At 41.1% G+C, this 27,977-nt stretch overlaps 1 protein-coding gene and 1 long non-coding RNA gene across 3 annotated transcripts in view; one reads left to right on the forward strand and one right to left on the reverse strand.

Moving 5' to 3' along the window:
* The window catches only part of stk24b (serine/threonine kinase 24b (STE20 homolog, yeast)), a 52,706-nt gene that overhangs the window by 14,796 nt on the left and 9,933 nt on the right, over nucleotides 1-27,977 (forward strand). For both annotated transcript variants that reach the window (XM_034177011.1, XM_034177019.1), the window contains exons 2-7: nucleotides 4,751-4,981; nucleotides 5,318-5,374; nucleotides 17,786-17,894; nucleotides 18,215-18,372; nucleotides 25,630-25,815; nucleotides 25,988-26,136. In XM_034177011.1, the coding sequence (XP_034032902.1) occupies nucleotides 4,751-4,981; nucleotides 5,318-5,374; nucleotides 17,786-17,894; nucleotides 18,215-18,372; nucleotides 25,630-25,815; nucleotides 25,988-26,136 (890 nt within the window). The remainder of the gene's footprint in view (nucleotides 1-4,750; nucleotides 4,982-5,317; nucleotides 5,375-17,785; nucleotides 17,895-18,214; nucleotides 18,373-25,629; nucleotides 25,816-25,987; nucleotides 26,137-27,977) is intronic.
* Nucleotides 7,213-27,797, reverse strand: LOC117516173. The gene is made up of 3 exons (XR_004562324.1): nucleotides 27,439-27,797; nucleotides 19,561-19,564; nucleotides 7,213-7,228 (listed from the first exon to the last, which is right to left on the reverse strand). It is a non-coding gene; the product is annotated as an uncharacterized LOC117516173 (long non-coding RNA).

A 27,977-nucleotide genomic window follows, 5' to 3' on the forward strand; every position in this document is an offset into this window, starting at 1 on the left:
TTTTAACCTGTGTTTGATGGATAACCAGAGATGAGTGTTTCTGATTTAAACTACCTCATGCATCAGATTAGGTTTCCCTGGTCTGGATTTGAAGTTGGCTGTGAGGAAAAGCAGTGCATCAGCTCTCATGCATCAACACTGGCTTTAATGTACTAAATAAATAAAAGCATTCTGTTTTTAAAGATGCTATAAACCTATATGTTCCCAGATTAAACAAGAAATAAAATGAAAGATTGCCTGTAGCTAGTTGGGTGGATGAAGAGCATGGCACAGATTGAATCTAGGTTTGAGTCTCCCGGCAAACTGTCGATGAAATTTCACATTTTTAGAATCGGGTCCTTCATATAGATATAAAGTAACGGTCCTTTTTATTTTTTTAAAAACTATATGGATTTCATTCATATGTTTTTACGTCAGACATGCTTGAACCCTTGTGCGCATGCGTGAGTTTTTCCACACCTGTCGGTGACGTCATTCGCCTGTGAGCACGCCTTGTGGAAGGAGTGGTCCCGCCCCCTTTTGGGATTTTGGGACATGTCCAGCTCTCCACAAGTTCTCTTATACTCACTCGACTGGTAAGCACTGAAAGCCGAGATAGGCATGTCCAAACTTGTCCTCTAACACTCCGAAACTGAGGTGTTCCTTTGTCTCGCTTCATCAGCGAATCGGTCGTGACGCGCGAAGCCTCCGCGCGGCTTTCCATGACAAAATCTCTTGTTAAAAGTGAAATCTGCCGGAAAATGGCTGATGTCCAGCTCTTGTGATAACCAGAGAAGGAGCACACGATGGTCTCGTATCCACAGAGCCATCAGCTTAGAAATGATCCAGTGGTTTGTGCCGCGACGTCGCAGCTCGGAGCGCGGCGCACCGACCGTCCTTAAAGGGGTCCTTAAAGCTGTAGTTAAAGTCCTTATTCTCTGTGAAGCCCGTAAAATTTTCACCAAAAGCCAGATACATTTTTCGAATGGTTTCTAGGTGCCAGTCTCTAACAGCTTCTGAAAAAATTGTGATGGAAAAAAAGTCCTTTTCATTCCGCCATTTCCAGACAATGAAAATCCGACGAGGGGGCGGGACCACTCCTTCCACAAGGCATGCTCACAGGCGAATGACGTCACCGACAGGCGTGGAAAAACTCACGCATGCGCACGAGGGTTCAAGCATGTCTGATGTAAAAACATATGAATGAAATCCATATAGTTTTAAAAAAAAATAAAAAGGACCGTGATCTGGTTTCGCCGGTTATTGCAACCGTAAGCAGCACAAAATACCAACATATTTGTTCACTCTCCATTGTCTCCGATTGCCTCTGGTGCAAGCCTATTGTGAAGAGACCCATCCAATATGGCGCCGCCGCCGGATTACATTGCATGTTGCAGCAAGTTATGGGGCGTCAACGTATATAATGTCTATAGAGAAAAGCAACAAACCGGACCAAACGCCGCATTCTAGTTTCACATTTCGCTCAAAATGTAAATGAGTCCACCCACCACTTTAACCATATTTTAGATCTTATTCTGACTTATGGTATGGAAATTGAAGACCTAACAGTATTCCCTGAAAGCCCCCTTCTGTCTGATCATTTCTTAATAACATTTACATTTACTTTAATGGACTACCCAGCAGTGGGAAATAAGTTTCATTACAGTAGAAGTCTTTCGGAAAGCACTGTAACTAGGTTTAAGGATATGATTCCTTCTTTATGTTCTCCAGTGCCATATACTAACACAGTGCAGAGATAGATTATCTCGTCAATAGTTTTACATCCTCATTGAGCACAACTTTGGATGCTGTAGCTCCTCTGAAAAAGAGAGCCTTAAATCAGAAGTGCCTGACTCCGTGGTATAACTCACAAACTCGCAGCTTAAAGCAGATAACCCGTAAGTTGAAGAGGAAATGGCATCTCACTAATTTAGAAAATCTTCACTTAGCCTGGAAAAAGAGCCTGTTGCTCTATAAAAAAGCCCTCCGTAAAGCTAGGACATCTTACTACTCATCAGTAATTGAAGAAAATAAGAACAACCACAGGTTTCTTTTCAGCACTGTAGCCAGGCTGACAAAGAGTCAGAGCTCTACTGAGCTGAGTATTCCTTTAACTTTAACTAGTAATGACTTCATGACTTTCTTTGCTAATAAAATTTTAACTATTAGAGAAAAAATTACTCATAACCATCCCAAAGACATATTGTTATCTTTGGCTGCTTTCAGTAATGCTGGTATTTGGTTAGACTCTTTCTCTCCGATTGTTCTGTCTGAGTTATTTTCATTAGTTACTTCCTCCAAACCATCAACATGTCTATTAGACCCCATTCCTACCAGGCTGCTCAAGGAAGCCCTACCATTAATTAATGCTTTGATCTTAAATATGATCAATCTATCTTTATTAGTTGGCTATGTACCACAGGCTTTTAAGGTGGCAGTAATTAAACTATTACTTAAAAAGCCATCACTTGACCCAGCCATCTTAGCTAATTATAGGCCAATCTCCAACCTTCCTTTTCTCTCAAAAATTCTTGAAAGGGTAGTTGTAAAACAGCTAACTGATCATCTGCAGAGGAATGGCCTATTTGAAGAGTTTCAGTCAGGTTTTAGAATTCATCATAGTACAGAAACAGCATTAGTGAAGGTTACAAATGTGCTTGTCCTGTTAGACCTCAGTGCTGCTTTTGATACTGTTGACCATAAAATTTTATTACAGAGATTAGAGGATGCCATAGGTATGAAAGGCACTGCGCTGCGGTGGTTTGAATCATATTTAACAGATTACAATTTGTTCATGTAAATGGGGAGTCTTCTTCACAGACTAAGGTTAATTATGGAGTTCCTCAAGGTTCTGTGCTAGGACCAATTTTATTCACTTTATACATGCTTCCCTTAGGCAGTATTATTAGAAAGCATTGCTTAAATTTTCATTGTTACGCAGATGATACACAGCTTTATTTATCCATGAAGCCAGAAGACACACACCAATTAGTTAAACTGCAGGAATGTCTTACAGACATAAAGACATGGATGACCTCTAATTTCCTGCTTTTAAATTCAGATAAAACTGAAGTTATTGTACTTGACCCCACAAATCTTAGAAACATGGTGTCTAACCAGATCCTTACTCTGGATGGCATTACCCTGACCTCTAGTAATACTGTGAGAAATCTTGGAGTCATTTTTGATCAGGATATGTCCTTCAATGCGCATATTAAGCAAATATGTAGGACTACTTTTTTGCATTTGTGCAAAATCTCTAAAATTAGAAAGGTCTTGTCTCAGAGTGATGCTGAAAAACTAATTCATGCATTTATTTCTTCTAGGCTGGACTATTGTAATTCATTATTATCAGGTTGTCCTAAAAGTTCCCTGAAAAGCCTTCAGTTAATTCAAAATGCTGCAGCTAGAGTACTGACGGGGACTAGAAGGAGAGAGCATATTTCACCCATTGGCTTCCTGTTAATTCTAGAATAGAATTTAAAATTCTTCTTCTTACTTATAAGGTTTTGAATAATCAGGTCCCATCTTATCTTAGGGACCTCATAGTGCCATATCACCCCAATAGAGCGCTTCGCTCTCAGACTGCAGGCTTACTTGTAGTTCCTAGGGTTTTTAAGAGTAGAATGGGAGGCAGAGCCTGGATCAGGTGACCCTGAACCATCCCTTAGTTATGCTGCTGTAGACTTAGACTGCTGGGGGGTTCCCATGATGCACTGAGTGTTTCTTTCTCTTTTTGCTCTGTATGCACCACTCTGCATTTAATCATTAGTGATTGATCTCTGCTCTCTTCCACTGCATGTCTTTTTCCTAATTCACTCCCCTCAGCCCCAACCAGTCCCAGCAGAAGACTGCCCCTCCCTGAGCCTGGTTCTGCTGGAGGTTTCTTCCTGTTAAAAGGGAGTTTTTCCTTCCCACTGTCGCCAAGTGCTTGCTCACGGGGTCGTTTTGACCATTGGGGGTTTTCTGTAATTATTGTATGGCTTTTGCCTTACAATATTGGGGCAACTGTTTGTTGTGATTTGGCGCTATATAAATAAAATTGATTTGATTTGATTTTAAAAAGCAGTTATAAAAACAAGTTGTTTTTGACATCTTGTGTTTCCCCACACAACAGCCTCTGGAGGATTAAGTAATTTTCATTCACTTCCTGCAGTACCCGAGTCAGTTTTTTATTCCCAGATGCACGTGTATTGCTGTCCTAGAAACTTTGACATTTTCCTTTGCTGTTCAATGAACTCACATTCTTTTAGGTTCTAAAAAATATTAATGTCACATTTACTTTACTTTGTCAGATAATGTTAACGGTGTGAAATGTCTAGGTCTTGTGCAAAACTAGGTGATGTAAGGAAATTGGCCCTTGCATCACCTAGTTTGGAATTGTGCAATATTGAAACAAGTGGAAAAGAAAGGCAGACTTAAATTCTTTATGAAACAGATAAAGTTGTTCCATCACATTTCAGAATAAATTAATTTCAAATTCTCGTATTTGTGTGAGAATTAAACGGTAATTTAGACCCATGTTTTGTTTTGCACACACTTTTTAATTTACATGTTATCCAGTGCACATGTTCTCTGGTCCTGTTTTAGTCTGTTCACAAACACAGCACAATGAATTAATGTATTCCTGTCAGTAGTATAGTGCCCTGCTGGTGTTTTGGTGTTCACTCCCAAACAAAAATTTTTTTTCAAACTTTCTTCTGTGCCACCCCACCCCCCCCCCACCCCCCCCCGGCCTTCCCTTCAATCCCCTGCTTTGTCACACCATCAGAATGCCAAAATGGACCCGGAGGAACTGTTCACAAAGTTGGAACGTATCGGCAAGGGTTCGTTTGGTGAAGTATTCAAAGGCATCGACAATCGCACCCAGAAGGTAGTGGCTATAAAGATCATAGACCTGGAGGAAGCGGAGGATGAGATTGAAGACATTCAGCAGGAGATCACAGTGCTGAGCCAGTGTGACAGCCCCTTTGTCACCAAGTACTACGGCTCTTACCTGAAGGTAGTGTTAGGTTTTGTTTTTACGGACACAGTTCTCTTATTTAAATCTCGTTCTTAGTAAATATGTGACACATAGTAGGATTTCTACCTCCCTACCCACGTTATTCCCTAATTATTCCTAAATAAGAAGGGATTGTCTTTAATTGAATTCAGATATGCACAGAGCATTTCTCAGTCTCATTTTGAACGAGTTGACACCTTGCAATAAGATAATAACCACCTTATCATGTGAGGTATGGCTGTTTTTTTTTTGTTTTTTGTTTTTTTGTTTTTCCTGTAATGCACCTGATAATCACCACTTTGGCTCATGGTCTTCTTTCTTTTACCACTGCTGCAGGACACAAAGTTATGGATTATTATGGAGTATTTAGGTGGCGGCTCCGCTTTAGATTTGGTAAGTGACCCATTTTGTCCCCTTCTTTGTTATACTGAGCACTCGAGAGTGAAAGTACAGATTTCTTTTCCTCATGCTTGGTGTATTATCTGTTCAGTCTGTCTTGCTTTCATGTAGTTTAGAGGCAGTGGCTCTGACATCCAAAAGTACAACCAAAGGTCGTGGATTTTGGTTTATAAAGTGACAAACCCTTTGTTACAGTCTGACGTAATCGTCATGCTGTGAATGGCAGTTTATGATAATCCACAGACCTTATTCTCACTGTTTGCTGACACAGTTGCCAGACATACTTCAGCTGAAAGTTTTTTGTTTTTAAGTTAAAGGGGGGCGGGGGGTGGTAGTATTAATGGTGAGACTAAGTAACCATGTTTTCCTTTTTCTTTTTTTTTTCCCCAAACCTTCTGATTTAAAAAGTTACACTGAGTAGGTGAAAAGATGCCTTTTTATATATTTGGGGGTAACTAATATGCTTTTATCTTCAGTGGTGACACCAATCATTAGAAATCAGATATTAGTAGCAAATATATATTTACACAAAAAAAAATAAAAAATGTCACAAACTGAGTAACACAAAGTCCAACACTAAGCCTTCTTAATTGTTTTTAAACCTATGTTTATAAAGCTCAACATTATATTTTGACAAATGAAGTTGGGAAGCTCCTCTGGGATAGCCAGACTCATTTGTATGGAACCTCTTCAGTTCATTTCGGTTTTCCAAGGTGCAGTACCAACTGACAGAGCAATCATTGGATACAATTGGGTAGACCTGCAACCAGTTAAAGGAAGATGTATGATTAGCAACACAAAAAGCTCATATGAAAGGTAGAATCCAACAAATTTAAAAGAGTACTGTGTCAGCCAGAATGCCAAATTAAAACAGCCACAAATCACTTGTGCATCGACATTGCTTCCTGGCACAGTCAGTTGCTCCTTGTAAACTCTGAAACAGTGGAAAAAGCACTTAGTTTGTTGAAAACAGGAAACTTTCATTATCTCCCCCCCCCTCCCATTTTAAAATGCATCTGTCATTAATGTTCTCTCATTACATTTTTTTTTTCAAAATTAGTTAATTAATTCTGCTAAGTCATCACAATAATCCTATTTATGCCTGTGCAGGCAGAATTCATAAATTTACTTAAAAAAAACACACATCAAATTGTTACCAAACACCTTAATGTTCTAGTTTAACACAACCCCGGGTACCCCGGGATGGTTTTTACTGCAGAATATTTAATAAATACATGTTAAAGTCAAACATAACATTCATTATTTTGTGGCTTTGTCATTTTTATGGCGTTTTTTTTATGTTCTTTTATGTCTTTTTATTGTTTGTGTATGTCTTGCTAGTGCACTTTTGAGCTCCTTGCACCCTTTTTCCAATGTGGTTTTAATACTGCAAATGGCAAATAAACTTAAACTTGATGTATTGCTATATAGACGGTGGTGAATGACCTGCAGACATGATGAAACCTCACTGTTGTTGGGGTGAGGTGGTGCTCTTGAAACTCAGTAACTCGTTTGACGCAAAGATCTGCATTATTGAAGTCAAAGTGTAAAACTCTTATCAGCATTTAGCCCACATTTCGCCACATTTATTTTGAAATGCTTCACATGGTCTGGAGTCAAATGTAGAAAATAATTGCTGCAGATGCACTCAGAGATCTGCCAGTACTGATTTGTTTTTTTTTTTTGGGGGGGGGGGGGGGGGGGGGGGGGGGTTCGGATAGTAAATATACTCATTAAATATTTGCTTTTCCTTTTCCCAAATATATTGTTTGCAGCTTTGCAGTTGGCAGCAGTGACATTAGTGTGCTGAAACGGTCTGATCCGGGAGTTTGGATTATTTTATTTTAACTTTTTTATATGTGATATATCAAATGGAAACATAAAATAGGTAAACTACCGCACACTGAAATAAATTCTTCTACTCCTGTTTATTTCAAGCAAACAACACATTTCCTGTGTAGCATCATCAGGTTCACTCAGGTATAGGGATGGGTATCGATAAGATTTTATCAACACCATTATTGATTCTGCTTATTGAGCCGATTCCCTTATCGATACCTCGTGAATTTTTTGTGTGCTAAAAGTATGCTTTACAGGTTTTTTTTTTAATTTTCTTTATTAGAAGACAAAGACAACATGACAACATAAAACAAAACAGGCATTAACGAGCACTGGCAACAACGGTAATATAAAGAAATAAATGCTTGAGGATAATAACCATATAACATAAAACAATACAGACATGATACACAAGGAGGTATATATACATATGCATACATACATACCCACACACACACACACACACACACACATATATATATATATATATATACGTACATACTTACATGTACGTCTACAAAACACATATCTGTGTATATTAATAGCAATAATCATAACATCAATCCATACCACAGCAACAACAATGATTAAACAGCCTTTCAAAATAATGTGACATTGATTATTGCGTTGTATCTGACCCATTCTTTTTTCTTTTTTTTTTTGTCTGTGTGTGGGTCTCATCTTGTATGGTGCATTAAAAACATTGTGGAATGTAGTGCATTAAAAACAGACACAAATGTAGGGTTAGAATGGACAGGATCCTTGAATGTGCAGTGTTTTATTTTTAATTATCTTTAATGTATATATATTAAATATATATATTAATTCAACCTGTCCTTTTGTTGTTGTCACTATTAGTATTTCATGCAGCCGTTAATCATAAGTAATCGTAAAATCTCATACATACATATACACATACACACACATATCATGTCATATATCATATGAAAACAATTGTAATAATAGCAATAATTATTATATTACCATCAATAATGAATACATAAATAGCCTAAAAAAAATTTAAATTTTTTTTTTATATATATATATATATATATATATATATATATATATATATATATATATATATATATATATATATATATATATATATATATATATATATATATATATATCATGTCATATAAAAATACTAATTATAATAATATCAATAATTATTATATTATTATCAATAATGAATATATAAATAGCCTAAAATGAAAAAAAATTATAAACATATGTATATACATACACATACACCGATACATATATACACACACACACACACACACACACACACACACACAACTGGTGTGAGGTTATGAGAGAAAAGTTAATATTGACCAGATGCCAGTGGGCTCTGTGAGGGGGGTAGAGGCAAGTGTGCTGTCAAGAGTGACGTGGTTTTGATTTTTTTTTTTCCTCTCTCTCTCTCTTCCTTCCCCTCCCTTTCTTTTCCTTTCCCTTCCCCTCTCATTTCCTTCCCTTTCCTTTCTCCTTCTCCCTCCTTCCTTTTCTTTCTTCTTCCCTCCTCCCCGAAAGGAAACTAAAACAATACCAGGTCAGTTAATGTTGAGTGGGAGGGTTGGGATTCCGCTGAGTCATTGTAGGGAGGTGAATAATATTGCATTGTGATGAAATCTGTGAGAAGATTTCTCCAATAATTTACAGGTTTTCTATGTCAAAGAGCTTTTTCTTACTATGCACCTGCTCTGTGGAACAATCTTCCTGCGACCATGAGATAGTCAGTCCGTGGACATTTTTAAGTCAAGACTTAAAGCCTATTTTTATTCTCTTTCTTATGAATAGTTTTTATTTTTATCTGTTTTATTCTTTTACTTTTGTTTTTAATTATGTATTTAAATTTATTTCAATTTTTTATGTTGAACTGTTCTATGTGAGGTGCCTTGAGATGGCTTTTGTTGTGATTTGGTGCTTTATAAACCGACTGAATTGAAATTGAACAACATTTTATTGTCTTAATGTAAATAAATAAATATGAAATTGGTCACTGGATTCTTAAACTTTGGACATAATAAACTCTACATGGTGGATCCTTGATCTCTGGACATAAATAGAAATAAAATCTGTAGTTTTTGTCAAAAGCATTTTCTTTCAGACATTATTGGCATGAATGTCTTTCCATATATCTGAGCTGAGCTCTTGCAGCCGTGCTGTGCTGCACATCAGGATGTAATTTATAAAGAACGCAGCACGTCTCATATTGGGAGGAAAAAGGTTTTAGTCAATTGTAGTTTCTTGTCTGTATTACGTTTGTAAGCAGTGTCATTTTATTCAAAGCGGCAATTCATTTTGAAGTTATTAAATCCGACCGGACTCTCTCTCGGCAGAGAGACGCGCAGCGTTTGGAGCTGTGCCAACGGAACGGAGGATGATTCTCATTTCTTGACTGCAACAAGACAAGAGTCCCAGTTAGTGACTTTAATCCACACAAAAGTGACTTATAATATTTTAATGGCTATGAGAGGGGTTAAGAAGCGGACTTGCCATTTCTGAAGAGCTGTGAATCAAAGAACCATGAGCCAGTGGATCGAAGCATTGTTTCATTGGTTCACACTTCAAAGTGGTATCGCGCTGCAGAAACGGTTGATTACAGAGCCGCTGCAGAGTCTGTAATCAACGTAGAGGAATGATCATTTTCCCGACAAACACCCTCAAAAACAACGGCTGCTCTGAAGGACCGATAAGGGAATCGTTATGCAAAACGGCTATTGATATCGGTGGATCGAATAATTTCTTAACGCCACTCGAAAAGAACCAGTTCTCGATACCCAACCCTACTCAAGTATGGCCTGAACTCTCTTAGGTGTGACTGAATTGCGTACTGGTGACATGACACATAATTCTTAGTCTGTTTCTTACAAATACAGTGGTCCCTCGCTATAACGCGGTTCACCTTTCGTGGCCTCGCAGTTTTGCTGACTTTTTTTAAGTGCAATTTTGCATGCTTTTTTTGTGTGTGTGTGTGTGTGTGTGTGTCCTTATCAGGCGGGCTGGTTGCGGCACCGGTCGGCATCACCACGATTGCTCTCACTGCCTCCGATGCACTTACTGAGTCTGCGGGCTCGGTAAACGCCATAGCGGGCCACTCACACCACCCCTCTCTCTGCTGTGCAGAGCTGTGGACAACTCTGGCAACAGGTCCTGAGACTACACTCGCTGTTTTTATGCAAAGCGCTCCAGCAGCCCGCAAGGGATAAACTTCTTGTGGAAAAATCTGCAGCACCTGCTGCATGGTCTCGGTAACCGCAGCCGCAGAGCTCCATGGCATGACTTGGATTCTTTGCAGGTCCCGCATCCGTACCCACGGAGGCAGTGAGTGAAGGGAGAGCATGCGCATTGTGTTCTGCGTGTGTCTGTTTATAACCTTCTCGCCCAGAAGAAAAAAAGAGTGTTTACACAGGAGAGAAAAATGACAAAATGTTAATGCCTATTTGAGAAAAGTGTATAAAGTGTGTAGTGAGGGGTTTTACAGCCTTAAAACATCTATAATAATTGTAAAAACTAACACTGACTACTTCGCGGATTTCGCCTATTGCAGGTTACATTTAGAACGTAACTCCTGCGATAAATGAGGGACCACTGTACAATTTTTCAATAATTCAAGAACGTGAGAATACCCCCCCCCCCCCCCGTATACAAAATACCAATACAGTTATATCATAGATTACAATGACTATAAATAGTGTCAAAATAAGAAACGTTATCTTTACAAAATATCTGTATGTACTAGGGGTGTAACAGTCCACAAAAATCACGGTTCAATACGTACCTCGGTTTTGAGGTCACGGTTCGGTTCATTTTCGGGACGGTATGGGAACAAAATACAAAACCTAAATTTCCTTGTTTTTTAAACCAACAATTTATTGTAACATTATGCAAACAAGAAAATAAAATAATTGCAAAGTGCTGCCTGGTAATATATTAAATAAAATGTTCTCAAACAACAAATGTGTCAATTGATGCTGTCAATTGATTTCCTGAAAGCTGCGCTCCACATGCGGTGAGAATTCACACACACACAAAGTGTAAATATAAGGTCTTACCTGTGCGTTTTAGTGAAGAAAAGTCGCATCTGCAGCAGTTTGCGCTATCAGATCAGTTAGCGAAGCAGAGCGTCACCCCACCGGTTCTCTGTCTTGGCGCAGCAAGTCGAAAAAGTCATAGCGCCTTATTTACGTCTCATTTTCCACAGACTCCATGCTATCCTGGCTGCACACGTGATGAAAACGTTATGAAATTACTCAGTTCTCCGTGTGGAGACACTGCACGTGCGTTGGATGACGTGCGCATTAATATTTATGTGTAACACTGCAGGGGAAAAAAGGCATTTACAGTACGTATTTAATTAAAATTTTAAAAAATCTTTCTGTTTAACATCTTTCTGTGTAAATATGTCACAACGTGGAGACCCGCGGCTTATAGACAAGTGTGGCGTATTTATGTACAATTTCTTTTTTAAGTTGGTGGGTGCGGCTAATATTCAGGTGCGCTCTATAGTCCAGAAATTATGGTAAACGCATGCAACGCGAACTCACCTCTGCACAGCCCTGTACTGAACCGAACATCCCGTACCGAAACTGTTCAATACAAATACATCTATGGTTACACCCATACTATGTACATAAGAAGCCCTAATATAATACTATTGCATGAGCAAACTGCATAAAATATGGAGTTAAACATGCAGTAATGGAAGTATCATAACCAGATGTATCAAAATACCACAGTACCCCAGCCATAGTGTCATGAGCAGTGTTGAATGATAAACCACGATAAACAGAATTCTCTGGTTTGATGAGCCAAAGATTGAACTCTTTGGCATGAATGCCAGGCGTCATGTTTGGAGGAAACCAGGCACAATGAAGCATGGTGGTGGCAGCATCATACTGTGCAGATATTTTTCAGTGGCAGGAACTGGGAGACTGGTCAGGATTGAGATGATTGCAGCAATGTAGAGATATTCTGGATGAAGACATGCTCCAGAGCGCTCTTAACCTCAGACTGGGGCAGTGGTTCATCTTTCAAAAGAAGAATGACCTTTAGCACACAGCCAAGATATCAATGTAGTGGCTTCAGGACAACTCTGTAAATGTCCTTGAGTGGTCCGGCCAGAGTCCAGTCCTGAATGCGATTGAACATCTCTGTAGAGATCTGGAAATGGCTGTGCACCAACACTCCCCATCCAGCCTGATGGAGCTTGAGCGGTTCTGCACAGAGGAATGGGCAAAACTGCCCAAAGATAAGCACATCAAGCTTGTGGCATCATATTCAAGAAGATTTGAGGCTGTAATTGCTGCCAAAGGGTACATCAACAAAGTATTGAGCAAAGAGTGTGAATACTTGTGTATATGTGATTTCTTAGTTTTTATTTTATTTTTTTATAAATTTGCAAAAATTTCATAAAAACCTTTTTCATGTTGTCATTATGAGGTGTTGTGTGTAAAAGTTTGAGGGAAAAAAATGGATTTACTTCATTTTGGAATAAGGCTACAATATAAACTGTGGAAAAAGTGAAGCCCTGTGAATACTTTCTAGTGATATTTCCACTCACTGGAAAAATACCTTACCAGAAAAATACAAATGTATGTTTTGTTTGTTTGTTTCTAACAAATGTTCAACCTTTGGATGACTATAGTAGGATTTTCTAAATAATGAGCACATTACTTAACTTTTAGTTTTGCATTCCTGGCAAGCCTGAAAAAATTCTCAGGAAAACACTTTAGGGCAGTCTAGATGCGCAATTGATTTGTGAGTCGACGTAGTAGGATTGCTAGTCTCCAACTACAGTAAATAAAAGCTTGCAATGTACACTGCAGATTTGTGCCCCTCTTAATGCACCCCAATCTGCACGTCTGCGATTCCCAGTTCTTTGCGCTTCCCTGATTGGTTCCTTCATGAAAGCAACCAATGGAGCTAGCCTAGCTTAACTATTGTTCTCCTGTCTGTTACCACGTAACGGCCTGCCCCATATGAGAACAAGAGCACTGCATTCATAGAGCGCAAATCCCTGCCAATGCTAGTTGCCAATGATAGTTTCCAATTCAACAATGTTTTTTTTTACCTTGGAAAAAATTTCAAGGTCAAAGTCCTTTTAGAAGGAGCTTTTCATAAGATAAATTAGATGTGATCAAATGGCAGGAGTATGCATTTAGTTCATGCACTTGAATCTAAGATGGGTTTTTTTGCTGTCGCTTTTTGTGGTCGCTTTCTCCCCACCCCCTTTCAGTTTATGAATTCTTTTTCTGTTAATTTTCACAGAACATTGATTATCTCTGCTATGCACAATTTATCATTGCTTTTTGGCTCTTAATTTCTGACTGATAACTGGAAAATAGACAAACAGGCATAAAATTGAAACCATCCGATTTTGGTGGTGTAGGTAAATCCATAATAGAAAAATAAGTGATTGAGGCTCTTTTGAATGAAAAGCTACACTAAATGGGCTTTTCATTATTAAATTCAAATGTCTGCAAAATCCACAATCCAAATCATACTTTGTCAGGTGATTAGTGATTGTTGGTCTGCATCTCATTTTCATATGAGAGTGATGTAAAGTTAAATGTAAAATATGCATTAAATGGGGTTTTCAATGTTAAATTTAAATGGCCACACAATCTGTAATCTGGATCAGAGCTGGGTCAGACTTTATCAATAAAAGATGCCATCCTGCATAATGCACTCAAAGATGAAAGAAATTTGATCTTTTGGACAAAGTTGTGAATTTTTGAAAATTTGTTCAGTGTTAAAGGAAAGGAATTTTTCCAAGACTTTTCTTGACTTTGACCTGTGACCTTGAAAATTGAATCAGTTCTTGCCTATCAGGATGTGAATCCCCTGAAAACATTTCTCAACAATATATGAAAAACAATGGGTTACAAGCTGTTCACAAACAGTCAAACAAACAAACAGGGGTGAAAACAGAACCTCCCAACACCCCCCACCACCACCACCACCACAAAAAAAAAAAAAAAAAAAATCATTGTGTTTGGCCCGATGGACATCAGTTTCTGTGGGAGAGGGGTCAGACTCATCTGCAGAGAAAGTTTAATGAGCTCTGGTTCACTTGACTCGGGGGCTCGGCTCCCCCTCTAGCTGCCACCTTATCATGGTGGGGGAGTTTGCGTACCCGGATGATCCTAGGAGCTATGTTGTCGGGGGCTTTGTGCTCCCTGTAGGGTCTCCCAAGGCAAACAGGTCCTAGGTGACGGGTCAGACTAAGGGCAGTTCAGAACCTCCATGACCAGTAAAAGATCAAGGACCGAGACGTCGCCTGGTATGGCGGAGCCGGGGTCCCACCCTGGAGCCAGGCCTGGGGTTGGGGCTCACGCAGGAGCGCCTGGTGGTCGGGCCTTAGCCCATGGGGCCCGGCCAGGCTCAGCCCGAAAGAGTGACGTGGGCCCTCCCTCCTGTGGGTTCACCACCTGCAGAGGGGGCCATGGGGGTCGGGTGCAGAGAGGATTGGGTGGCGGTCGAGGGCGGGTGGCCCGGCGGCCCGGTCCATGCTCACAGCCCCTGGCTGTTGGGACGTGGAATGTCACCTCGCTAGGGGGGAAGGAGCCTGAGCTTGTGCGGGAGGTTGAGAGATACCGACTAGAGATAGTCGGGCTCACCTCCACGCACAGCTTGGGCTCTGGTACCCAACTCCTAGAGAGGGGCTGGACGCTTCATTTTTCTGGTGTCGCCCACGGGGACAGGCGGAGAGCTGGGGTCGCATTGCTTATTGCTCCCCAGCTCAGTTGCCAAGTGTTGGAGTTCACTCCGGTGAACGAGAGGGTCGCGTCCCTACGCCTTCGGGTCAGGGACAGGTCTCTCACCGTTGTCTTGGCCTACAGGCTGAGCAACAGTGCAGAGTACCCGACCTTCCTGGAGTCCCTGGGAGGGGTACTAGATAGCGCTCCGACTGGGGACTCCATTGTTCTCCTGGGGGATTTCAACGCCCACGTGGGAGGCGACAGTGAGACCTGGAGGGGGGTGATTGGGAAGCACGTCTTCCCCGATCTGAACCCGAGTGGTGTTCAGTTGTTGGACTTCTGTGCTAGTCACAGTTTGTCCATCACGAACACCATGTTCGAGCACAAGGGTGTCCATAAGTGCACATGGTACCAGGACACCCTGAGCCGGAGGTCGATGATCAACTTTGTAGTCGTATCATCTGACCTTCGGCCACGTGTCTCGGACACTCGAGTGAAGAGAGGGGCAGAGCTGTCGACTGATCACCACCTGGTGGTGAGTTGGATCCGCTGGGAGGGTAGGAAGCTAGTCAGACCTGGCAGGCCCAAATGTATCGTGAGGGTCTGCTGGGAATGACTGGCGGAACCCTCTGTCAGTGAGGTCTTCAACTCCCACCTCCAGGAGAGCTTCTCCCAGATCCCGGGGGAGGTTGGAGACATGGAGTCCGAGTGGACCATGTTCTCCACCTCCGTTGTCGATGCGGCTGCTCGTAGCTGTGGTCGCAAGGTCTCGTGCCTGTCGCGGTGGCAATCCCCGAACCTGGTGGTGGACACCGGAAGTAAGGGATGCCGTCAAGCTGAAGAAGGAGTCCTACTTATCTTTGTTGGTAGGTGGGGACCCCAGAGGCAGCTGACAGGTACCGGCAGGCCAAGCGTGCCGCAGCCCGTGTGGTCACAGAGGCAAAAACTCGGGTCTGGGAGGAGTTTGGGGAGGCTATAGAGGACTATCGGTCAGCCTCGAAGTGATTCTGGCAAACCGTCCAACGCCTCAGGAGGCAGAAGCAGCTCTCCACCAGCACTGTTTACGGTGCGGGTGGGGAGCTGTTGACCCTGACTGGGGATGTTGTCGGGCGGTGGAAGGAGTACTTCGAGGATCTCCTCAATCCCATCGTCACGTCTTCCGAAGAGGAAGCAGAGACTGGGGACTCAGAGGCGGACTCATCCATTACCCAGGCCGAAGTCACCGAGGTGGCTAGAAAGCTCCTCGGTGGCAAGGCTCCTGGGGTGGATGAAATCTGTCCTGAGTTCCTTAAGTCTCGAGATGTTGTGGGGCTGTCTTGGCTGACACGCCTCTGCAACATCGCGTGGTGATCGGGGACAGTGCCTCTGGATTGGCAGACCGGGGTGGTGGTCCCTCTGTTTAAGAAGGGGGACCAGAGGGTGTGTTCCAACTATAGGGGGCTCACACTCCTCAGCCTCCCCGGTAAGGTCTATTCCAGAGTACTGGAGAGGAGAATTCGACCGATGGTCGAACCTCGGATTCAGGAGGAGCAGTGCGGTTTTCGTCCTGGTCGCGGCACACTGGACCAGCTCTACACACTCCATCGGGTGCTCGAGGGTTCATGGGAGTTCGCCCAACCAGTCCACATGTGTTTTGTGGATCTGGAGAAGGCTTTCGACCGTGTCCCTCGGGGCACCCTGTGGGGAGTGCTCCAGGAGTACGGGGTCCGGGGTCCTTTGCTAAGGGCTGTCCGGTTCCTGTACGACCGCAGCGGGAGCTTGGTTCGCATTGCCGGTAGTAAGTCAAACCTGTTTCCAGTGCACGTTGGCCTCCGCCAGGGCTGCCCTTTGTCACCGGTTCTGTTCATTATTTTTATGGACAGAATTTCTAGGCGCAGCCAGGGTGTAGAGGGGGTATGGTTTGGGAACCACAGAATCTCATCTCTGCTGTTTGCGGACGATGTGGTTCTGTTGGCTTCGTCAAATCAGGACCTTCAGCGTGCACTGGGGCGGTTTGCAGCCAAGTGTGAAGTGTCCGGCATGAAAATCAGCACCGCCAAATCCGAGGCCATGGTTCTCGACCGGAAAAGGGTGCTTTGCCCTCTTCAGGTCAGTGGTGTCCTTGCCTCAAGTGGAGGAGTTTAAGTATCTCGGGGTCTTGTTCACGAGTGAGGGACGGATGGAGCGTGAGATCGATAGACGGATCGGTGCAGCATCTGCAGTGATGTATCCGCTGTATCGGACCGTCGTGGTGAAGAGAGAGCTGAGTAGGGGGGCAAAGCTCTCGATTTACCGATCAGTCTACATTCCGATCCTCACCTATGGTCATGAGATTTGGCTCATGACCAAAAGAACGAGATCGTTAGTACAAGCGGCTGAGATGAGTTTCCTCCGCAGGGTGGCTGGGCGCTCACTTAGAGATAGGGTGAGGAGCTCGGAGTCGAGCCACTGCTCCTCCACGTCGAAAGGAGTCAGTTGAGGTGGCTCGGGCATCTTTTCCGGATGCCCCCTGGACGCCTTGCTGGAGAGGTGTTCCGGGCACGTCCCACTGGGAGGAGGCCCCGGGGAAGACCCAGGACACGCTGGAGGGACTACATCTCTTGGCTGGCTTGGGAACGCCTTGGGGTTCCCCCGGAGTAGCTGGGGGAGGTGTGTGTGGATCGGGAGGTCTGGGCGGCTTTGCTTGAGCTGCTGCCCCCGCGACCCGACTCCGGATAAAGCCGAAGAAAATGGATGGATGGATGGATGGTTCACTTGATTCCCGAACTAAGAGGGAGCGCTTAACAACCTGCTTAGTCACAACTGAATTTGCAAATGGACTGTTAAAAAATTGTAATAATTAACTAAATAAATACTTTTGTTTTTTCTTCTCAAGATGGAGCCTGGAGCTCTCGATGAAACTCAAATTGCCACAATCCTGAGAGAGATCCTGAAGGGCCTGGAGTATCTGCACTCTGAGAAGAAAATCCACAGGGATATCAAAGGTAGCAGTCTGGCGTAGCTGAGTGCTGCTCTTAGAAGACACAGGTTTCGGTTATCTAAATGGTACCAATGAGCAAACATTAATATCAGATGGCGCGGTAATGGTGTTATCATCCACTTATGGTTTGATTTATTACATAGTTTGTATTTAAGTGAGGATGTCAAGTGACTTCATTCACTGGCTCACTAAAAGGCCTTCAAAGGTCGTTCTGTCTTTCTCAAACAAATGAGTAGCACAGATAAATAGCACTGACAGATATATTACTCGTGCCTGAAGGTTTGGAATGGCTGGATTACATCCATGTTTTCCACTCCTCCACAGCTGCCAACGTGCTGCTTTCCGAACAAGGAGAAGTAAAGCTGGCAGACTTTGGTGTGGCCGGCCAGCTCACAGACACACAGATCAAACGCAACACTTTTGTCGGCACGCCCTTCTGGATGGCCCCCGAGGTTATCAAACAGTCAGCTTACGATTCTAAGGTGAGTCTTCACTTTTGCAGCACTTTGCATATGTATGACCCATTTAATGTACTGCAAACCTTAAATAAAATAAAAAATATGTAGTCATGTCTCACTTAAAAACAACAAATGTCTAATTTAAAAAACTATCAGGTTGTATTTAATTTGCCTTTTCTAATTATTTAGTTATTTACCGATCATGTGCAGCTCTCTGTTATGTGCTGAGCAGTAAACTTGCAAAGATGATTAGGGTTTGTTTTCTTTATCAATACTAGTGCCGTGTCTGTAGGAAGTTTGTATTCCTATAGAAAAATAAGTAGATCTCTCATGGATGGTGTTTGGATGTAGAAAGAGGTGTACTTATATTATTATTTGAATATAGTATTTAATATTACAAAAAAAATCTGTTTATTATCAGTGATATGAAAATGAAAGGATTCCTGTTAAACAGGTTATTGGAAGAGAGTCAGACAAAATTAAACAGAACATTTTGAATATTTGAAACAGCAAGTCAGTATCCCACCTCTTGAACACAGTTTATTTAAACTTGAACTCACAGCAAATATAAGATTTTATTCAGCTGATATACTTTATGAAACGTTGTGCAAATTGTGGAAAAATATAAGATTTTACAGAAATAGTGGGAAATTTGTTGGTGTTATCAAAATGATTTTAGCTGGTCTCCTCAGTGTTGTCAAGTTAAACTCAGCCGCAAGGAACACTGACAGTGTGCCTTTCACAGTAAAAATATTTGCTAGGATAGTAGCATTCAATGTTTTATTGTGAAATGGTGTAAGCAACATGAACTACGTGATGTTGTTTAGCTTTGCTACCAGTAGTATCAGCCACACAGTCTTGGAAGTATGAATGTTAGTGTTAATCAAAATAAAGGTTTTTGAAAATTAATCCCCAAAATTTTCATAATAAGGGATGCATATGCTATGCGCAAGCCATATCCAAAAGCTGAGGCCGATCTGACAAACAGTCAGAGAGATGTGAGCTACATACACACACACAGACGTTTCTTGCTTTATAGACAGATAAGGATTGCAACTTAATAAATGTTTCTATTTGTGAACAAGAAAAAGGTCTCAATTTGGATTTTGGTGGGATAGCAGCAATGTTTGGACATCTCAAATTAGATTTCCTGTGAACACTGATGTAGATAAAAGCATCAAATACTGCATTGTTTTTAAAATTATTTTGCACTATACTGTACCTTTTTATTTATTCATAAACTTTCTTCTAGGTTTATTTACTTTTTTTTGTAGAAGTTTTCTCATTTCTCGTGACTTTAATTTCTGCTTTGACCTTCTGTTTTACCCAAAAATTGTTTTATGACTACTTTAGATTTATATGAATGTGAGCTGATAGCGGGACTGGTTTGCGACATTGTTTTCTCACAGTAGTGTGTTCAGAGAATGTTGGTGAATTGTTGCTGTTAGATGGCTCCCTGCACCTGAGATACGACGGACACAGTTTGGGTGCTGCATCTGCATATTGCTGCTGCAATTATATTACAATGCACTAACTAAGGATTTTTTTTTTTGGGGGGGGGGGGGGGGGGGTTGATACACACATTGAAATAGCACTATTGCGCTTTTCAGTTATTTCTTTTAACTTTTCTGTGGAAGAATAATTATATACATCTTTCACATGAAAAGCAACAAGACTGTGGTGGCCATGTTTTTATTTCTTTGGAGTTTTCTTAAATCAACACAGCCACAATTATGGGCCTACTTAGATTATTACTTCAATAGTGCTGCAAGTTGTGAAAATGACTTTTAATTTAAGACATCATAAGTGCCTTTTAGTGAATTTTAAACAGTTGGTAGCTTCTCTGAGCCAACATCAAAGTTGATAACTTTCCTTGGATGGAACCACATAGTACATTGGGAAAGTCCAGAGAGCTCAGTGTAGCTCTGAGAAAGAGAATCACAGATTTATAGCAACACTGTAGTCATTTCCAAAACAACCAAGATCATCAGTTCAAGCAGTTTTATATAAGAAAACTCCTGGGCTTGGTTTCATAATGCGGTCTAATCTTGTTTCATTTCATAATCTCTTGACGTTAGTCATTGCAGAAAGCGCTTAATAGGCTAAAGTTTCACATTATCTGACTAAAGCTTTTAGCCTGGTACAGAGGAGGCTAATCTACAAGTTCAGCCTTCAATGTGAAAAGGAGATTAGATGGCTAATGCTGTTTATGCCCAAATTAAAATATTCCCTTTAAAATGTTACTTTTTTTTTTAAATACAGAGTTGAAGTTTTATATGAAATAATATAAAATTTCATGGATGGAATGTTCGCAGAATCGTGACGTTGCCTAGGATGATTTCACATCTGTACAGAGTGAGATTTTATGAAATGCCCTAATGACGCAAAAATCAAATTTGAAATGGACAAAATATTGAAGGCAGTCTGGCGACATGGTGCGTGCCTGGTGGACCTCAGCTCCCGCTGCTCTCTGCCTCAGGAGAATAAAGCTACTATATGCAAGTTTTGAACATGAGAGCAAATGCTGTGTTCATCCGATATTAATGTTTTTAACCCTTTAAACCTTATTTATGAACATGGGTCATAAATAAGGGCAAAATGGGACCAATTTAAATGACTTGAAATGTAACAGAAAATAATGAAATATGAACTCTGCGTCATTTAACGTTATCTTAAATTTGCTCAAGTTGTGGCTGTTATGATAGATTTTTAAAAAAAAATGACAAAACTTGAATTATTTTATTTTGCCTGTTGATGTTTGAGAATGTCCATCATATGAAGAAAATAGCCCATGCCAATCTTTTGAAATATGAATCACTGATTTAGGATTTGTTTTCCCCCACGGTTCAATTCCAATGTTGAATATTCTTGATAATTGAACGTTTATTGCTCTTTTAAAGGGTGTCCTGGCATTTTTGTGCAATATTGTATCAATGGCATAAACTGCTCTTGGATCAAACCAAAAAATCCGCACAACCTGAACACTCCCGTGCAAAAAGCTTTATTAGGTACAGATAGCAGTGACGTTTCGGGTGCAGCCCTTCTTCAGGAACTGCTCTTAGGACAATGTTGATAATATAGTGATGTTATTGTTTATTGTAATATTTTCTGAGGCAATATATCGTCCAGCAAAATGTGTTAATGTGACAAGCCTAAGCCCTTATTTAATTTCTCTTGACGGTTTTCTTCTATCTGGGTCTTCATAATGAGTAACCATTGGCTGGTAGTGAATGCTCCACCCTGATGGGGGCGATGCTCAGAATGTACCTGGAATCTAATAAAGATCGTCAGGTGATTTCAGTTTTTCTTATCTGTTATTAGGACAGGTGTTTACCACGGTGCACCCTTGAAGACTGTAGAAAAGTCAGTTGGCACATGTTGCAAAGTGCATAAACAAGAAGTCCTTGTGAGAACATTTCTTTAGGCTGCTTCCATTTTTAACTCTTCTGTATTATAATTACCCAGTCATAGTGTTTGTTTCTGCCTCACAACTTTTCCATCCAGAAACTCTTCTGGATGCATATGCAGAACTTGCAAAGTCACATTGTGCACGGTGCATTTTTGACAGTGCTGTAAATTAAATGTTGGTAAATTCAAATATAGCATAATACAGCAAATACACTGCTATGATTTATATTGTGATATTGACTAATGTGTGACATTTGACAAGACATTTAATGTTCATCATTGAAGTTTGCCCAGCTGTAAATGAATGCCGTTCGTGGCTGCGGAAGTAACTGGTGATGGACTGGCATTCCATCCAGGTGGAGTCATAGCCTCTCATCCCCTTCATGCTAGAGAATCTTTGGAGAAGCACTGGCACCCATGAGTCTCAGGACCTGGATAGTGCTTACTAACTGATATGCAAAAATAAAAACATAGAGATGGTAGCAGTTTCTGTTGTTCAGCCTTATGGAGATTTTCTAATTTTGTAGATGTTTGGATGTTTCACAGATACATTGTCTCCATATCTGGTCACAGGGCATTCTCACAACATTGATCTGTCTGGGTCTTTTGTGATTTTTTTTTAACAGCCATGTGATTATGTCAACATGAATCATAAAAGATGTTTGACAGAAATTTTACTGCAGTAGGTCCTACCCAGTGGTGGGCACAGATAACCAAAAAATTAACTTCGATAACAGATAACTTAAAAGTTATCTTTGATAAAGATAAACTGATAAACCACCCAAAAATGTATCGGAAGTTACAGATAACCGATAAATTCCAGTATTGTCTCCGGGACACTTGCAGCTACTAACAAGCTGATTTTGAGTTTTAACACCACGATCGCTTCTGAAAGCATCAAAAGCGACAACAGACCCAAACAATGAGTCAGCACTTCTGTCTTTGAACATCTTGCCCCCTGCTGGAGGTTTCTGTTTACTACATGGCTTCCAGCACAGAAGCAAGCTGAGAGGAGCCACAAAGCTCAACTCTATATTCAGTCACAATGCTTCCATCAGGTGCAGGTCTTGGAAAATAAAGCAATGCTGAGTTATGGTTTGGTGTATAAATAAAATGAATACTGATAGAATAACTGTCAGTTATGTCATTTGTACAAAGTTAAAATATAACATATATCTTTTAATGTTGAATAATGCACTAATTCTGAAGTTTTGTAACAAACAGACAGATCACAAAGGATTCTGGGTAAAATGTGCCTTGGCTAACACTGATTGGTTGACTCATACATTATGTAAACCAACACGTTAATGTGACGTGTGTTGGTGTTTACAGATAAACGTGCTTTTGTAAAATATTCAATTTTTTTTATTTGTAAAAAAAAAAAAAAAAAAAAAAGCCAAATTGCAATTAGATAACCGCCTGATATAACCTGTGTGTCAAAAACAAATAGAACACTGCCATGATCTACTGGTGCCAGACGTTCAGTACTTCAGCTGGGTTTACACTGTGCGATTTTTGGCCCTATTTCAGCTGATTTTTCATTTGTGCAAGAATTTTTTGGATCGCACCGAGTTTCAGGTTAATCGCACATCCTGCATCGTTTAGTATACATGGAGTAATGAGCTGCGTTTAACATATCACGACCACCTCCTGATCCACAATCGTATGGTCGAATGAAAATCAAACCTGTTTGATATTCTGGTCGGCCGTCATGAGGGTATCCCATTGCTGAAGCGCTACAAGCATCCAACCTCTCGCACTGTGCATGTGCAAACACCGCAGACCTGTCTTGTAATGTTTTTTGTTGTTTTGTTTTTAAACTTTGATGTCTCTCATCGAGAGTTTTTGTAAATTAAGTTTGAAAAAAGCTTCTGTTTGCGTTTTGCTTCTGGAAACATGAGCCCGACGTGTGATTTTAAACGTACAATGTGTGTGAGAACATAAATCAGGCACTCTGAACTTTTACACCATGCGGTTCTGTCGTACAGTTTGAGCTGGAACCGAGTACAGTGATTGAAAATATCATACAGTGTCTGCCCAGCTTCAGTTTGAATACTGCCGTGAACACTACTGGGCAGTAGATGGCAGTAGAGACCATGAAAACGTGCCAAAACAAAATTCTATATAATCCGTGTCTGCTACATTTAAGATGCGTGGAATTTAACAAACACAATAACAATGTCAGTAACCCAGAGAATATATTCACGAGAGTTTTAGGCACTAGGGTTTAATGCTGTTGTCCGTGGAACCTGATCAGAGTGTCTGAAATGCATTTGTCCTGTCGTGAACGTACTGAGATTACCCTATCCTACCCATAATGCACTGCTGGGCACAGCATGTCCTCACTAAAACCTTAAAAAAAATGAGCGCATTACTTTAAAACTAAAACATATATTTGATATTTTCACTTTATAAAACTTCAGACGTGACAGTAATTTTAAATAACTTGTCCAAAATTTGTTTGGTTAAAATTTGAACCATAAGTTAAAAATGTATGCCTCTGAATGACTTGGGTGATATTGCCAGCGTATCAGTATGGGGTTAAAAGAAATTACTATTATCATTATTATTTTTTTTGTGTGTGACCAATTCTCCTTTGCCTGCAGAGGATAGAGCGGTTTCTTCTAGAAGCAGCTCTCTTCTGTTTGCAGAGGGTAGAACTACACATCTGCTATGAAACATTTAACAGGTAGGTGTTCAACTGATTTTAAATTTTAAAAATGTTTGTAACTGCTCAGCTTTGTTTACCACGTTAATGGTCTAAAAAGTATTGGATAAAAATTTATCGCAAGATAATTAGTCCGATAATAGTTTTTAAAGTTATCTGAAAAGATAATCCGATAATGAAAACATTATCTTCGATAATTATCAATTATCAGAACTGTGCCCACCACTGGTCCTACCTATAAAATATTTCCAGCTTTACAACAGATTGACAGCATGAACTGTATATCTGAAAAATACTTTTTTCAATTTTCTTCAAGTGTTTGAATTGTACAGATTTGAGTGTCAGGTTCTTCTTCCTTTAGGCAAAGGTCAAAGTGAACTAGAGCGGTTATCTTTGCAGAACATTGCACCCGTAAGTGTCTTTTTAAGCAGAACCTCTCTATTTTTAACCAAAACTTAAGTGCAGCTTCTGCTGAGGAGTTGGGGTGGAGTGATACATTGCAACTCTTAATCATATAGTCGGGCCTGTATCAAATCAAATTGGGTTTAAAGTGAAACATTCGCCACAGATTACTTCCTACGTCATAACTGTGGTGTAATTATGTGTAAATTATAATAGGTGTACCATATACTATATGGTGTCCTTTAGTTGGTGTATTGTTTCACACTAAAACACACAATGACGAGTACAAGCGGCCAAGATGAGTTTCCTCCGCTGGGTGGCTGGGCGCTCCCTTAGAGGGTGAGGAGCTCGGAGTTGAGCCGTTGCTCCTCCACGTCGAAAGGAGCCAGCTGAGGTGGCTCGGGCGTCTTTTCCGGCTGCCCCCTGGACACCTCGCTGGACAGGTATTTTGGGCATGTCCCATTGGGAGGAGGCCCCGGGGAAGACCCAGGACACGCTGGAGGGACTATGTCTCTCGGCTGGCTTGGGAACACCTCGGGGTTCCCCTGGGGGAGGTGTGTGTGGATCGGGAGATCTGGGCGGCTTTGCTTGAGCTGCTGCCTGCGTGACCCGACTCTGGATAAAGCGGAAGAAAATGGATGGACACACTATGACCAGAACAATCATACTGTGACAACATTCCTGTGACTCATAAGTTACAGAGGAAGAGGCGGAGTACAACAGGAAATACTATTCACACCATTTGTATGTTAAATACACTGTTCAGCCAGAGTTCGTCAGCTGTACCTGTCTGTGCACTTCAGGCTGATATCTGGTCTCTGGGCATCACAGCCATTGAGCTGGCGAAAGGTGAACCTCCCCATTCAGAGCTCCATCCCATGAAGGTTTTATTCCTCATCCCAAAGAACAACCCGCCCACGCTGGAAGGCAATTACAGCAAACCACTAAAGGAGTTTGTTGAAGCCTGCCTCAATAAAGAGCCCAGTTTTGTAAGTATTTGGTCTTTCAGCAGGTATAAATACTGATGTTGGATTTTTGTGCTTCACTATTCTATACTTGCTTTAAAAAAAAAAAGTTTTGTTTTACATAAAGATGAACTTTTTTTTTTTTTTTGGTTTATTTACGTATTTCTTCTTGATAGCTTCTCTTCATTTTTCACAGAGACCAACTGCAAAAGAGCTGCTGAAGCATAAACTCATTGTTCGCCATGCTAAAAAGACTTCCTACCTGACAGAACTAGTGGACAAATACAAGAGATGGAAGGCAGAGCAGTCCAGAACTACAGAGTCCAGTTCAGACGAGTCTGATTCGTAAGTCTGTACACATCATTCACTTTAAAGGGGAAGTCTGGTGGTTTTCAAGGTGGCTCGGGCATCTTTTCCGGATGCTCCCTGGACACCTCGTTTGTAGAGGTGTTCCGGGCACGTCCCATTGGGAGGAGGCCCCGGGGAAGACCCAGGACACGCTGGAGGGACTACATCTCTCGGCTGGCTTGGGAACGCCTTGGGGTTCCCCCGAAGGAGCTGGGGGAGGTGTGTGTGGATTGGGAGGTCTTGGCGGCTTTGCTTGAGCTGCTGCCCCCCGCGACCCGGCTCTGGATAAAGCGGAAGAAAATGGATGGATGTTTTAATATTTTTGGGTTCGTCTTTGGACCCTGTACAAAAAAGATTCCAGTTCGTCCTGTTGATTAGAACGCTATTGTCATCACAGGCTAAACAGCTATAAAATGTGCTAATAAAATAGTGCTATGGGGCAACCTAAAAACACACAATAAACAGCTTGTTGTCGCCACTAGTGATTGGCATTCTGGCTCTTTTTAAGAAAGCCGGTTCTTATGGCTCGGCTCACTAAAAAGAGCTCTTTCGGCGCCCAAATAGCGCCTCAGATTTCTTGTTACTCATATTTATATATTACAAAAAATAATGAAAAATTATGCATAAAATGAAATACTAATGTACAAAACATACATCATTTCAAATGTTTAGTATTTATATGTCTTGTTATCATAACTGTCAACCCCTTTCACGTGTTTGCCTTAAGGTACCTTGACACTTGCATGAGTTTAATCCCTGGACTGGCACGCAGTCTGGTGTGCCAGAGAGTAAACTCATTGTAAACTGTGTGTGAGCTGTGCATAGCTGTGTGCAAAGAAAATTTCGAAATGTTCAAAATTTCCGGCATGCATTAATTTTGTGAACTAGATGTGATCATTGCGCAATCTATTCTAAAACACTGTGTCACTTCAAGCCAATGCATCTCACTGCCACAGCACAGCACATCCGAAGGATTATGTCGAGATGTTACATCTACAATAACCATAATTTTACAGATACATTATCAAACTCACAGGAAGGAATGACAGTGCAACTGGTTTACAAAGCCATTACAATATAAATTTAATAAGTAATTTTAGATGGTTCCAAATGCATTCTCCACCGCACCACGTGCACAACCCAAGCTGGAGCTGCAGATCATTTCTCTGTGTTTCCGGGAGCAATAAGAGATGGCTTCATCAGCAAAATTCCAAGAACAAATGCGTCATCAGCTAGGAAATAATTATTTTATATAACGTGCCGTTCAGCAGCACAAAGCACGGCATCTAGCAGGACAACGTGGGTCGCACTGGCACGACGAATTGCGCAGCACTGCAGAGATTAAATTCATGTAAGTGTCAAGGTGGCTTTACTCTGGGACCTGTAAGGCCTTTTTGGGCCATTGAGAGTCTTACAAAGAGAAGCAAAAGTGTGGGCAGCTATAGGCAGTGGTGGGCACAGCTCACCGAAAAGTTAGCTTTGATAACGGCTAATCCACTAACTGAAAAGTTAACTTTTATAATGCTAAACTGATTAAAAAATGTAGCAGAAGTTACCGCTAACTATTAGTATTGACACTGTTAGCTAGTGATAAGCCAGTTTGGAGTTTAAGCACCACAGGGGCTTCTGAGTAAATTCAAAGGCGATCACAAAATGAATACACGATAAATAAAAAATAAAACCCCAAACACTGTCACCATCTTTGTGGAAAGTAGACACAGTTTATCTCTATTTTACAACCCCAATTCCAATGAAGTTGGGATGTTGTGTAAAATGTAAATAAAAACAGAATACAATGATTTGCAAATCCCCTTCAACCTATATTCAATTGAATACAC

Source organism: Thalassophryne amazonica, chromosome 1, assembly GCF_902500255.1.
Source record: "Thalassophryne amazonica chromosome 1, fThaAma1.1, whole genome shotgun sequence".
Lineage (NCBI taxonomy): Eukaryota > Metazoa > Chordata > Actinopteri > Batrachoidiformes > Batrachoididae > Thalassophryne > Thalassophryne amazonica.